This window comes from Musca domestica, unplaced genomic scaffold (assembly GCF_030504385.1).
Source record: "Musca domestica strain aabys unplaced genomic scaffold, Musca_domestica.polishedcontigs.V.1.1 9, whole genome shotgun sequence".
In the NCBI taxonomy this organism is placed as follows: Eukaryota; Metazoa; Arthropoda; class Insecta; order Diptera; family Muscidae; genus Musca; species Musca domestica.
Window position 1 is genome coordinate 7,151,429 of NW_026712435.1, and position 13,051 is coordinate 7,164,479.

The 13,051-nt window shown below is 36.1% G+C and overlaps 1 protein-coding gene across 1 annotated transcript in view; it reads left to right on the top strand.

Moving 5' to 3' along the window:
- The window catches only part of LOC101891345 (protein encore), a 70,043-nt gene that overhangs the window by 34,951 nt on the left and 22,041 nt on the right, over positions 1 to 13,051 (top strand). Inside the window, exon 4 of the mRNA XM_005181332.4 lies at positions 10,752 to 10,916. Coding sequence (XP_005181389.1) covers positions 10,779 to 10,916 — 138 coding nt within the window. The 5' untranslated portion in view covers positions 10,752 to 10,778. The remainder of the gene's footprint in view (positions 1 to 10,751; positions 10,917 to 13,051) is intronic.

Here is a 13,051-nt window from a genome sequence, read left to right on the forward strand (position 1 = left end):
ATTTACACATTTGTTATTTTTAAGACTCTTAAAACATATTTTGGAGTGGATTTGACTAATGCTCAGTTTTTCTGAGACAATCGAAAATTAAAACGGCTGACTTTACATCTTCCGACTGACTTCACATATGTACCATACGATTTTGTGCAATTTTCGAAGTGAATTTTTGCAGCACTGACAGATTTTGTTTCCATGTTTGTATGTAAATTTTTATTATATTATTATGAACCAAATGACACGAAATGTGAATAAAAACTGAATAGAAAAAGTAATTAATTTTTTCAAATGTGTTATTCTTTAAAAGTTATATACTTTTAATTCATGTTTTTTATTGTTGTTTTGAGGGTGATTGTATTTGAACAATGTACAAATATGAATGTTCGCTCAGGAAATGTTGTGTGGAGAATTAAGTCGTTTTTCCATAGTTAAAGGTCAAACAACGAATAGAGAGCGAATCAAGTGCAGTGGAATTCTCAAAAAAAAAAAAAAAAAAAAATAGTGTTGAAGTGGTGTAAGACGTGTGCCAAAAAAATACATCTATTAGATCACATCTTACTTATTTTGGCGTACTATTTACAAAGATAATGAGTGAATGCATTTAGTTTATTGAGGCTAAAAATTTGCATGTACACAAAAATTACACATGTATCTTTATGCAAAGGCTGATGCGAAGAAAAAAAAACAATGTGGTTTTAAAATTTTAAAATCCATCAAAAAAAATCTAATCTTAAAAAGAACTCATTTGGAATGGTTAGATACGGAATTTATTCATATGGTGGGTAAATTCCCTATAGCACTGCGATATGGTTCTTGGTGAGTTTATTAAGAACGACGAGCAATGAATTTTTTGATTGTGACCCTGAGGCGCATCATTAAATCGAGGTATGCAATCAGTCACCAAACTCAATTGGATTTTTTCGACAGGCAAGCGTTGCTCCTAGCATTGAATTCAAACATATTCGTATTAAAGCTAGTTAAAGAATGTAAAGAAGAACTTGCTAAGATAGGGCGTCTGACCAGAGTAGTTTTTACTTAGATCCCGGTTTATAAGGGGGTTTATTGGTAACGAAAAAGCAGACGAACCAGCTAGAGCGGGATCAGCCACTAGTAATATCTTCAAACACAATCTTTCACAAGCAGAGCTCAGATGGTAAAAACTGAAACTTGTAAAATACCAAAATCTACATGGCCACAACTTCAAACGTACAAAGTTCCTGATTACCCAAAATCGACGGAACTTGAAAAGACTTATTGTGCTGTAACCACTGCGCCACTGGTAACTATGCAAAGCGCCTACATATTCCACGCAATGACTACTTTTGGGTTTAATGTGCAGATATTTACCCAATTTACCGGATATTTCTAATGTTTGGTATTTTGGTTTCGCATTCAAATTCGTATCGCAATATCGATACAGGCCTTAAGTGTACGTATACTTAAGCGGAACAGTGTGAAGACTGTTCGGGAATACAATCAAGTTGCAATGCGAGGAAGCGCAAGCAACCCTTATCCGATTCTCTTTCACCCCAATGCCCAAGTAGTCGTGTTTGTGTGACAGGCCTGTTACAATCTCTTCTGATGTTGCCTCGGCGGCGGTTACCTTAACCTGTTCTAGTTATTAAGCTTTTACGCACTACACTCTCCTCGTGTCGTATATATGCATGTATGTGTTGGTATGGTTGTATGTACGTTGGTATGTAAATAAATATTTTCGTTTTTGAAAATAGGAAAACATTTGGTCGTCTCTTTGGTTGGAAGTCGTCCGTCCATCTGATGCATTGTGTGTCGTATTCTAGGGGGCCTCTTCATCGTCATCATCAACATCGTTACAAAAACAGCAACAGCAATAGCAACAACAACCATCATCATCACATAGCCATCGTGAAAATATAATTTTCATTTGTTTTGGTTTTGGTAGTTGGTTGTTGTTGTTGGTTCGAATTTTCACACACAAATCTTGGTTGTTGGATATTTGAACAATTGCCCACTTCCCCCTTTTTTGCAAACAGTCGGAGAACTCTTAGCTCCGAAAGAGAGCGTCTATAGTGAGGAGAGGACACAATGAGAGGAACGCCGAGAGAGAGACATCAGCACGAGCTCTGTGTATTATAAATCCGTTTAGGCACAATAACGGAATCAACCCAGAAATACTTGGCCCAGTATCAATTTGTACGTTTTCCCATAATGTCTGCCATAGATACGTGTGGACAGCGTTGTCGTGAACGGTGAAAGAAAAACAGCAAAAATAGTTCACAAGAAAAAGAAGAAGAATAGAAGAAAATTTCCAAAAAGAAAATCAGCTCTTTGCAAACGTTCGCCATAGGTCGTCCTGTGTCTGCCGAAATGAAAAAAATCATTGACACCGTTGCTGCCAATTGAAAATATTTTAAAAAAGGTGTGAAAATATTGAATTTCCCCACTGGAAAATCCAAGAGAAAAAATCGAAAAAGTCATATAAAAATTGAAAATCTTTTGATACCACATATAGTACATACATACATGGATGTGATGTGATAGATACACGAGCTTGTATCTATGTTTGGCTGCATGGATGTGTGAGTGTGAATTTTTCGCCCATGTAGATACACACAAACTTTAACCACACGTTCTGTGGTTCGTCGTCATAACGGGCTCGGTCCGTTTTCGTGCATCGGTCGGTACTCGGTTGGTGCGTCTTGTCAGTCGGTCAGGTTGTCAGCCTGTCCCCAAGTGCTGTTGTCGCGTTCGGCGCAATGGTCGTGAAAAACGGAATGATGAAAAATCACAAAAGAAAACCCCAAAGAAAAAATAAATAAAAGAGCAGACACGACATCGAGTGATTCCTCATCTGGCGTTGCCCAAGTTCTGTGTAAACCCCCAGCGCCCAAAATGAATTAAATATTTCTTCCGTTCTTTTCGTGATTAATCATAATCTTTTCCCTACAATTTATGTCGCCCTGATTTCATTTATTGGCGTTGTTGTTGCCGTTGTTGGGGTCTCTACCGTGTTTGTTGTGCCAGGTATCGGGATGTGTCGCCCTCAATAAACAATTTTTCTCTCCGCTCTCGATTTCGTGGAATTGTATTTGCATTCGGACACTGTTGACAAGTCTATTTATTTCTCTGTTTGTTGTACTAGGCCGCTCACTGGAGCTTGCATTGTGGGGGTTTTCCGTTACAAGACACCCTTGAAATACAGTTTTCGTGCGCTCCTCCTTCCTGAAATGAGATTTTGGTTCACGGGAAGTCATTCAAAATGTCTGAGCGTCGTAGGACAAAAAAGCATTCAATGTTTCGAAGGCCTTGTGCTCAGCTCTTGCTCCTTGGTTGCTCTCGCAGGTTGTTACTTCCTGTTGTTGTAAAGCGCAAGTCCTTTATCATTATATTTCTCTCTGTCTCGGTTCACAGCTGAGCTATTGCATTTTCATTGTGCAAACCATAAGGTACTTTCCTTTCCTTTCGACGAATGCTGCACTACTGGTGCTGCCGCTGTTGTCACTTTAATCGGCCAGGTCATTTCACATTTTCTCAATGTTTGGTTATTTTGAGCGTACAAGTGTCCTAGTTGCCTTTTCCTTCAACCTCATTCCATCATTTGCAAGTTCTTATTTTTACTATAAATGCATTAGGCTGCGATCGTGATTCACTTTGACCCAAGTTCTTCGCGAGGGACACAGAACCGCCATTTGCCCATGGCTAATTGTTCGGGAACCGATAAAATTGGATACAGCGCGTGTGTCTGTCGGACAGGGAAGTACGAAAAATGCTCTTTAGATTTGGGTCAACTTTGTGTGTCAGCCCTAGCCATGCACATGGGGACGGGACGTGTGTATACGAATGTAAATATGTGTGTGTGTGCAGGTACGACCTTCGCAAATAACATTGTGCACATAATCGAATGCACTTGGTATTTTAGTGAAGCGTGACCATACGGATTTAAATCAGATTGAAAAAAAAATGGAATGTAAAATATCTTCTTCAAACGTCTGGAATAAAGTCGATCAACAATCACGTTTGCTCCCACATCATTGTATGTTAATATATCGATTGCGTTTGCATAAAACAATTGGGACCATAATGAGGTCGAACTGGCGAAAAACTATGTCAAGTTTGACTAGGTGTTCACCAAGAGGAATCCCCCAATGATATATTTGCACATGTGACATGTATGTAAACATGTCATGACTTGTTTGAAAAAAGAATATACCCAGCTTTATCCAAATAAATCAAAATTTTTGAAAACAAAGCTCCTCTATTATTGACAATTTTCTAGAGCTGAAAAACATACTTTAGCTAAAAATTAGTATTCACACCATCACTTAAAACTGAATGTCAAATTGCCAGTCAATACATGAAATTTGCTTGAAAAATACCATGGCCTACATAAGATCGGCCAGTAAGCTCATCTGACAATTAAGTTTGCCGTCAAGAGACTACTGTGATTTGACTCTTATTATTAATATTAAATTTCAAATCACATTGTTTATTGTCAAATTGTTTTCAAAAATAGTCTTCTTGGTCGACCTTATATAGGCCTTGACCCAGACTATCGGAAAAGAGTGAAAATGAGCAGCAAAATGTGCACCACATGGAAAATAAGTTTTTCTCTTCCATTCACGTGCATATAATGTTTATTAAATGCTTCGACTTGAGACCCGTAGTGGGATTCTGTAACGCATTTTTTGAGTTACCTACAAATGTCGGTAAAATTAAAACGCAAAATTATATATGAAAGGTTCAAATTAAAGATGCCAGATATTACGCCGATTAAGAATATTTACTTTGTAGGGTCTGAAAAGATTGTTACGAGGACTCACAAACGGAATGACAAAGATAATGTACCCTCAATACTGTGTACAAAAGGACCCACATGAATACATACAGTGGCACCTATAATACTTTCTTCTCGTTCTCCAAAAATAAATACATAGTTATTGACTTTTATATACTAAGTTGCACATACTAGGAAGTACTTACTTCCAATGACATTCTCATGTTAAAATAAGGAGTTGTTCGAAAGTCATTAGTTGATAACTATTTTTACCGGGTTGTGATGGTGTAGGGTACAACTTTCGATTCGATTAGCCGGATGTGTTGTTTCCGAGTTTTGCGGTTGGTATCTCGTGAGGATATCAGTGCTTGTTTGTGCCTATGTGAGTGTTGTCGCTGTATTGGACTTTTTCAGCAACGATCCTTAAGAGTTTGATATTTATTTTCGAACAATTATATAAATATGTGTCGAGCGGAAGTAAGCTTGAATACCCCCTTATGATCCCGACTATGAGAGAGAGAATTCAAATTATATTTTATGCAACATGTTTTCTTTTAGTTGTCCCAAATGTGATATTAAATGAACAATAAACGCAACAACAACATCAAAATAATAAAATATAAAAAATGAGAACTCCGAAACAAATTATCATGACTTCATTTTGGCCCATTTCACTGCCAACGTAAAGAACTGAATTTTACTAAAACATCAATAAGTTTCCGACCTGATGATTAGTGCAATGTGAATTCAACTAAAACTGACAACAAAAATAAATGTAATAAAATTCAAAACAAATTTTCCAAAGGAACAAAAACAACTAGCGATATTTTTATATACAAATATATATTTTTTAATTGTACTCACGTACATATGTATGTACCTGTGTTAATGTGTCCCTATTCCTCCTGGTATGTGTCCTCGGATAGTAGTAACATAACTTAATGTAAAAACAACAACAACAACTGGTCATCGACATTAACTACCATGCAGTGAATTCACTCAAGGTAATATTTATTCATTTTAATTAAAATTTCGTTCCTTTGAAATACTGTAAAACTGTAAAATAGTGTTAACTCTGAAGAAGTCATTATAGACTTGAATAGTGTAGAAAGCCGCCTTTGAAATGTTGTAAAAATAATTACTCCTTCATAGGTATTTAAAAAGATTTTTTTAAAATTATAGTTTGTAGTTCAAAAAAATATATACATTGGTTATTGTAAGTTTTTCTATCTTTAAGTTAAAACAGCCCATTCGAAAATAATCAAATCATTCCCATTCGTCATTCGAAAAGTATAGAGAAATATATAGATATACCATATTTGAAAAAATTCGCTTACGTGCTTCGCAAGTTTTGAGAGATATAAGTATTGAAAATTGTGACCCTGTGATTTGGGGGAGGTACAAGGGTCGATATCTGCAATCTTCGTACTAGATCTTGTATTAGTAGAAATATTGAAACGTGTGAAATTTCAAGAAAATCAACGTAGGTACCAGAGGGAGTGGTCGGATCTTTTCGTTCTCCATGCCAGATCTTCGTTGGTAGAAATATTGAAATTTGAAGGTAATTGGACTCATATCTCAAATTTTATAAGGGTTATAATTATTCAAAATATTGACCTTTGTGCAGGAGGAGTGGTCCTACATTATCAATTTTCGAACCCTTATCTTGCACTGATAAAAATATTAGGATTTGCAAAGTTTTCACAAAGTTTCAAAAGTTTTGACCTCTTAGGGGGAGGTACCAGAAGTATAGATAGTTTTTAAATAAAGAAAAAAGTGATTCTTGGTGACTTCCTGTGGGACTCTAGAAGAAACTATAATACATACTCTTCCATATGGCTGGAGAGGGTATATATCACTTGATAGGCCAAAACGTGTCTCGTCGAAATAACGGACCAAATCCGTTTCAGGACATTCGGAGTCGATTTAGCGATGTCCGTCCGTCTACCTGGCTGGTGCGCACTATAACTCTTGAAGGGAGTATCCGATTTGGTCCAAACTTGGGACATCGTAATATTTTTATCAAACTTAGATCGAGTTCGGTGATGGGCAATATCGGTCCACTCCTTCTTGTACCTCCCCCACAAAAGGTCAAAATTTTCACCGAAAATTATTTTACTTAACGAACAAGAAGGAATCATACCACTTTGTGCAAACTTTGGAAATCCCAATATTCATATCAGTTTTAGGTTAGGTGGGAAAATGGAAAATATCAGTCCACTCCAACATGTACCTCCCACACAAAGGGTCAAAATTTAGAATAATTTTAACTCTTCACTACGATTTTCCCACGTCACAATATTTTTATTAGTCTAAGATCTGGGGTGAAGATGGAATATATCTGTCCACTCCTTCTGGTACCTCCCCCACAAATGATCAAATCTTTGAATAACGAAAACGCTTAAAAATGCGTAGTAAGCAGTAAGTAGTAAGCATCCGATTCCCTTTAAATTTCACACATCCCAATATTTCTATTAACACAAGATCTGGTGTGAAGATAATAGATATAGGCACACTCCTTTTGGTATCTTCCCCACAAAAGGTCACAAATTTCAATATTTATATCTCTTCTAATTCGCGAAACAGTTCAGCGATTCTTTTAAAACTTGGTAACCTGAGATCTGATGTGAATATAGAATTCATCGGCTTACTCCTTCTGGTACCTCCGCCAGAAAAGCTCTAAATTTTCACTAATGATTCGTAAAACTTGGAAATGAATGTCAGATGCTCATCCCAATATTTTTTTCAGTATTAGATGAAGTGGAATTCTTCGGTCCACTATAGTTGGCACCTCACGCACATTCTATAATTTTCTAAAAAATATAACATTACTCATGTAAAGATGAATGAAGTAGTCAATATAGCAAAAATCTGGCACATTTAGATGAGAATATAAACAACATTGGCCCACTCCTTTCTCCCATAAAGGGTCCAGAGTTTAACTAATCATAACGCAAGTCAAAATATATTCAAATAAACGAACACTGGCCGAGGGTATACATCAGTCGGCAAAACCGACGGATACTTTTTAACTTGTTTGTATTTCATTTTTAGATATGGACAAATCCAGTTGGAACTTCTGTTTGTAAATAAAGTAAAGTTTCAATCGTAATAAATTAGACTGCATCGGTTTGATTTCCTTAAAGGAATCCTCCATTGAATTGAAGGAGAACTGACACAGTGGTTAGAGTTTTAGTAATTAGCTTTTCGAAAAACTTTGGAATCACACTTAATTTTATTATTCCTCAGAAATCGACCAAATTAGGTTTATTTCCATTTTTGGAGAGTGGAATGATATACTATGTTTTCCAAACATCAGAAGCTTAAGTTATTGAAATTGAAAATAAAATTTCGTGTTTACAGAAACTTACTTGTCATAAGCAACAATTGATAAACTTATTTAGTCCAATTTCCACGCGTAAATTTTGCCGTCAAGAAAAGTACCTTTTTAGATGAGAGAGACATAGAAGACCAGATAAAACCTTACCTTTGGTGATTTGTTCTAAAAAGTATGAAATACTAAATAATTGGTCTGTTCCAGAACTACAAGAATGTAAAAGTTTTTTGCATGTTCCAAAACAAAACATTAACGAAAATGGTCCTGGTAATAGTACTAAAATTGCACTGTCAATTCTGAAATTTGGTTTATAGTTATGTCTGATGAAGTTTACTCGTTTTGTTAGTCTTACCTTTGGGTTACTAAAAAAAGGGTGTCGAAAGCACTAAGTGCTAAATAGTAGAATTAGAATCTTTAAACTTATTTGGTGTGAAAAGTCTCTGCCATGGGAAAGCGGTATCGGTAGACTCATTTGCTAATTTGAATATGGCATTGCCATTTTCTAAATAAAATTTATTTGCATATCTAAAATATTTACGTAGGAGAGTGGAAGATTTTACAAAAATAATAGTACACCTCGAATGAGGTTTAACATTAGGTCCGACTTTGAGGGTCAAATCCACAGAGTTAACAGCTGAAAAAATTTTGTAACGAATTTAATGCCAATTCGACTAAAAATGAGGGATGACAATCTGTTACCAGCATTGTAGGAAACAAGGCGGGATATTGTCTTCATACTTGTTCTATGCGAAACCAATTTCTACGATGGCTGGCTTGAGCCATCGGCTGGTTTCTTCGTAGAGGAAGAAAGGAATTTTAGGTTGACTTAGTTCTATTTTGTCCCTAGGCTCCTTTGTTCATTTCCGAAGAAGCCAACCAATGACTTAAGCCGGCTTAATAATCGCTTTATGTATTTCCACCTTAAGTCTTACATGACTAATCAGACTAATAATTAAGTTTTCGTTGTAGATTATATTCTTCCTTGACTTTTATACCCTCTAAAAGGCGTGAAAATAACAAAATATTTGGTCTGAAATAAATGCAAAATTCTTGCCAGGTGTACGTCCATATTTAAGGAAGAACTGCAAAATAAAAATTTGAAAAGGAAGGGACATAAAAGAAAGTCTTAAAGTCGGGGGGCCGACTTTATGATACCCTACACCACTTTGCTAATTTAGTAGAGCTCCACATAACAATTAAAAGTTTTTATGAGAGAATTCAATCATACAAGCTATGATTATAATTATAATTTAAAGATCAAAGGGCTAAATGCGCCGAAGCATTTGTATCTTTTAAATTCGGACATGTGTTGCCAATTTGGTGCACAAATAATAAATCAGATAAAAATATATATGGGAGCTATATCCAAATCTGAATCGATCTCGATATAATTTGGCAAAGATATTTCTGAGCTGTATTTGATATATTTCCCTTAATATCGTTGTTACGGAGTGCATATTACGGTTGTGGGTAACAAATATAACAAATCGGATGAATAATATATATGGAAGCTATAGCTATATCTGAACCGATCTTCACCAATTTGACACACTAGCTTCTAGACTTAATTCGGTCGAAAGTGCCAAATTCCATCCCATTTAGACAAGTATTAAACGTTTGGTGCACAATAAAAGGTAAATCGGACGAAGTTATGTATGGGAGCTATATCCAAATCTGAACCGATTTCGATAAAATTTGACAAAGATATTTCTGAGCTACATTTGATATATTTCCCCAAATATTGTTGTTGCAAATTGCATATTACGGCTGCGGAGGACAAAAATAACGAACCGATTTCGATCAAATTTGGCATACTTATTTTTAGGCCTAATTTGGGTGTATATGCAAAATTCCGTACTATTCGGGCTGATATTACACGTTTGGTGCACGATAAAAGGCAAATCGGATGAAAATATATATGGGAGCTATATCTAAATTTTGACCGATTATCTCCAATTTCAATAGGCTTCGTCCTTGGGCCAAGCAAATGATCTGTGCAAATTTTCATCTGGATCGGGCAATAAATGCGAAATCCATTTTCGTAAGCAGTGTTGGAAAATGTACATTTTTAGAAGATACTAGTGTGGGTACTAAATAAGCTACAAAGTTGTGGGACTTTAACGGCGGAACAAGCAAAACGTCCCTGTTCTCCTAGAGCCTTTACTAATTTCTCTTTTGGATTTGTAAGTTCTGAGCGTTGGGTTTGTGGGATTCCAATTGTCACATCCTGTTTCTAACGCGTTTCTATCAAGTTAAACAAAAAACAGTCATGCAATAAACGCTGTTATTATTAGCCGTTCCACCAACCACCCAACCAACATGAATTACACATCATCGATTTGTAAAGGTCAGGGCGCTTTGCGGCATGCCAGCCACCTCACAGAAACACGCACATTAGTCTCATCGGAGAATAACAAATTTCCCGCAATGAAAGAGGATGGTTGCAAAGTTGAGAGCAATTAAAAAAATTTACAGAAATATATTAATGGAAATGCAGTGAATCACAAATTTGCCTTGTACAAATTTTGCGTTTGGCTCGCGAGCTGTAGGCAGCTTACAACCACCTATCCATCTGTATTCGTATACCTAAATGTCTTGTATTTTTCTAATTCCTTTTCGGAAAGCATCGATTATAATTTTCCTACTATCTTTCTTTGTTTGCAGATTTAATAAAATATATTTACTGTGATTATGAGTTCCACAAAGTCCCAGGTAGCTGTGGCTACAAATATTCCAAATATGTCATCATCCAATCAGGCGCAACAACAAAAGGACTACAACAGCGAGGAGTCATTGGGTCGGCAGAATAGCTTTGGAATGAATCGAAGGGTAAGTACCTGTCAACCTATCTTGAGTCGGGTATATCATATTCTTACTAGGCTGCTGAGTAGAACCATTCCTCCTGTACTCCACTCGGTCCAAACTAGTCGCCTAAATGTTATGAGTCAGTTGTAAAAATTCCCAACAAAAGTATTTGCTGCATGTGCGCATGTTTCATTTCCACGCTGTTCAAAGGACTTCGCACAGACAAATGCAAACACGCACACTTGTACACTTGTACACATGCAAGCTCCTAAGCTGAATTATTCCGCTCGTGTGGCTGTCATTAACTCGTTCGATGTGCCAAGGTTAGAATTAGGGGGAATGTTCAACGGAATTGTTGAAAATGACAATGGATATGTATCCGTACGTCCCAGCGAACGTTGTGCCCACAAATGTGTGTTCAAAGAGGGGGAAATCCAGACATGAATCTCTGAAAGTTTACACAAATCGTGTGTTTTCTTGGAAATTGTCTTTCAGTCACAACGGCTTTCCTAGAAAAAATGGTAATGTTTATACTCAAACAATTACGCAATTTGTTGTATGGCGAGTTCAAGGCTTTACTGTTCCTTGTCCTTCAGTTGGACACATCTTTTGCATGTGCAATCAGAAATACTCTTACCTTTTTATTGTGATAACAGATGTGGTTGGTGACATTCGAACATATCGTCTGACTCTAAATGTCATTGTTTGACAATTCGGAGGTACTTATAGAATTAAAAATACATATAACAACAGAAATTTGCCATTATTGGGGATTTATAATATCTGATAATGCAGGCATGCCGTTCGATGGCCTAGATTTTCTCAATTAGACTGTGCGACAAAATACATAGAAGAGTCCCTGGAATCCGTCAATTTTAGGTTTATAGTGCCTTCGGCAATATTGCAGATAAAAATACGAGGATTATTTTGGTCCGAAGTATTATTGCAGATATAAGAACTAGGCGAGTCAACTAAGTAGAACCCTTTTTTCCGTAAAGAACAAAAAACATTCTCACTTTTATCTACAATATTACGGAAGACAGTATATACCTAACATCAACGGATTGAAAGGAATCTTTAACTTTAAAATTTCAAAAAATGTGGAAAAGGGCATGGTACAATGAAGAGAAGGTAGGTCAACTTTGAAAAAATTGCAAGTATAGAGGTCTACCTGTTTGGCTTGTAATGTCAAAATTAGTATCAAAACAATAAAACATCAAACAACTTGTTGCATTTATTTTGAATAAATAATTGAAAACCGCGATAACTGAATGAAAGGTCAACACTTCTTTTCAAAATCATGTATTATATATCTCTAAAGGATTATTTCGCTACAAAAACTCTAGATTTTGTCGATGCATACATTGAAATAAATATTTTGAAAACATCCGAATTTGAATATTTTCTGAACAATTTTTTTGTTATTGAAAAGAAAACACATACATAAACAAATGAAGATGACATATTAAGCCAAGAAAATAAAAAAATTAAAATCATATGGTATCATAGCCCTACCTTGATATCATTGTACCGTGGTAGGGGGAGCTTGCTTCACTCGTTTTCTAGAGAGAGAGAGAGAGAGTAAAATTTGCTTGAATTTCTACTAATCTACTCCTCCCGACTACTCTTCTAATTTTTGTCATATCGTTGGTTTATTTGTAAGTAAGTGTATTTCTCCAACCCACAGATGAAAAAGAAACAGGTTATGCAGCGTTGTCCCCAACCTGTACCAACAGGCTAGTGTTGTTGATCTTTTTTGGTTTTTACACAACCTCTACCTGTTCCCAACCTGTACCAACAAGCTAGTGTTGTTGATCTTTTTTGGTTTTTACACAAAATACCCCGGTTCTGGCACTCTCGCGAGTAAAAACGAGCAAATCTACACTCTAATCCAAAATATGTGATATTAAACACAACACAATTAGTATCATATAGATACTACAACACTGTGTGTTGAGTAAGTTTGATTGGGTCAAAAAGTTTGTAACACCTCGAAATATTGGCCGTAGACAATAGAATATGGATCTTTATATTTTGCGGAGATGGGTCGACCTCACTATATGTGTCCGTCCGTCTTTCTCTGTTAATTTGTAATCACTGAGAGAATATAACCCTATTAATTTTGAAGATGTTCGCAAATATATTTAGGATTGAAAGGA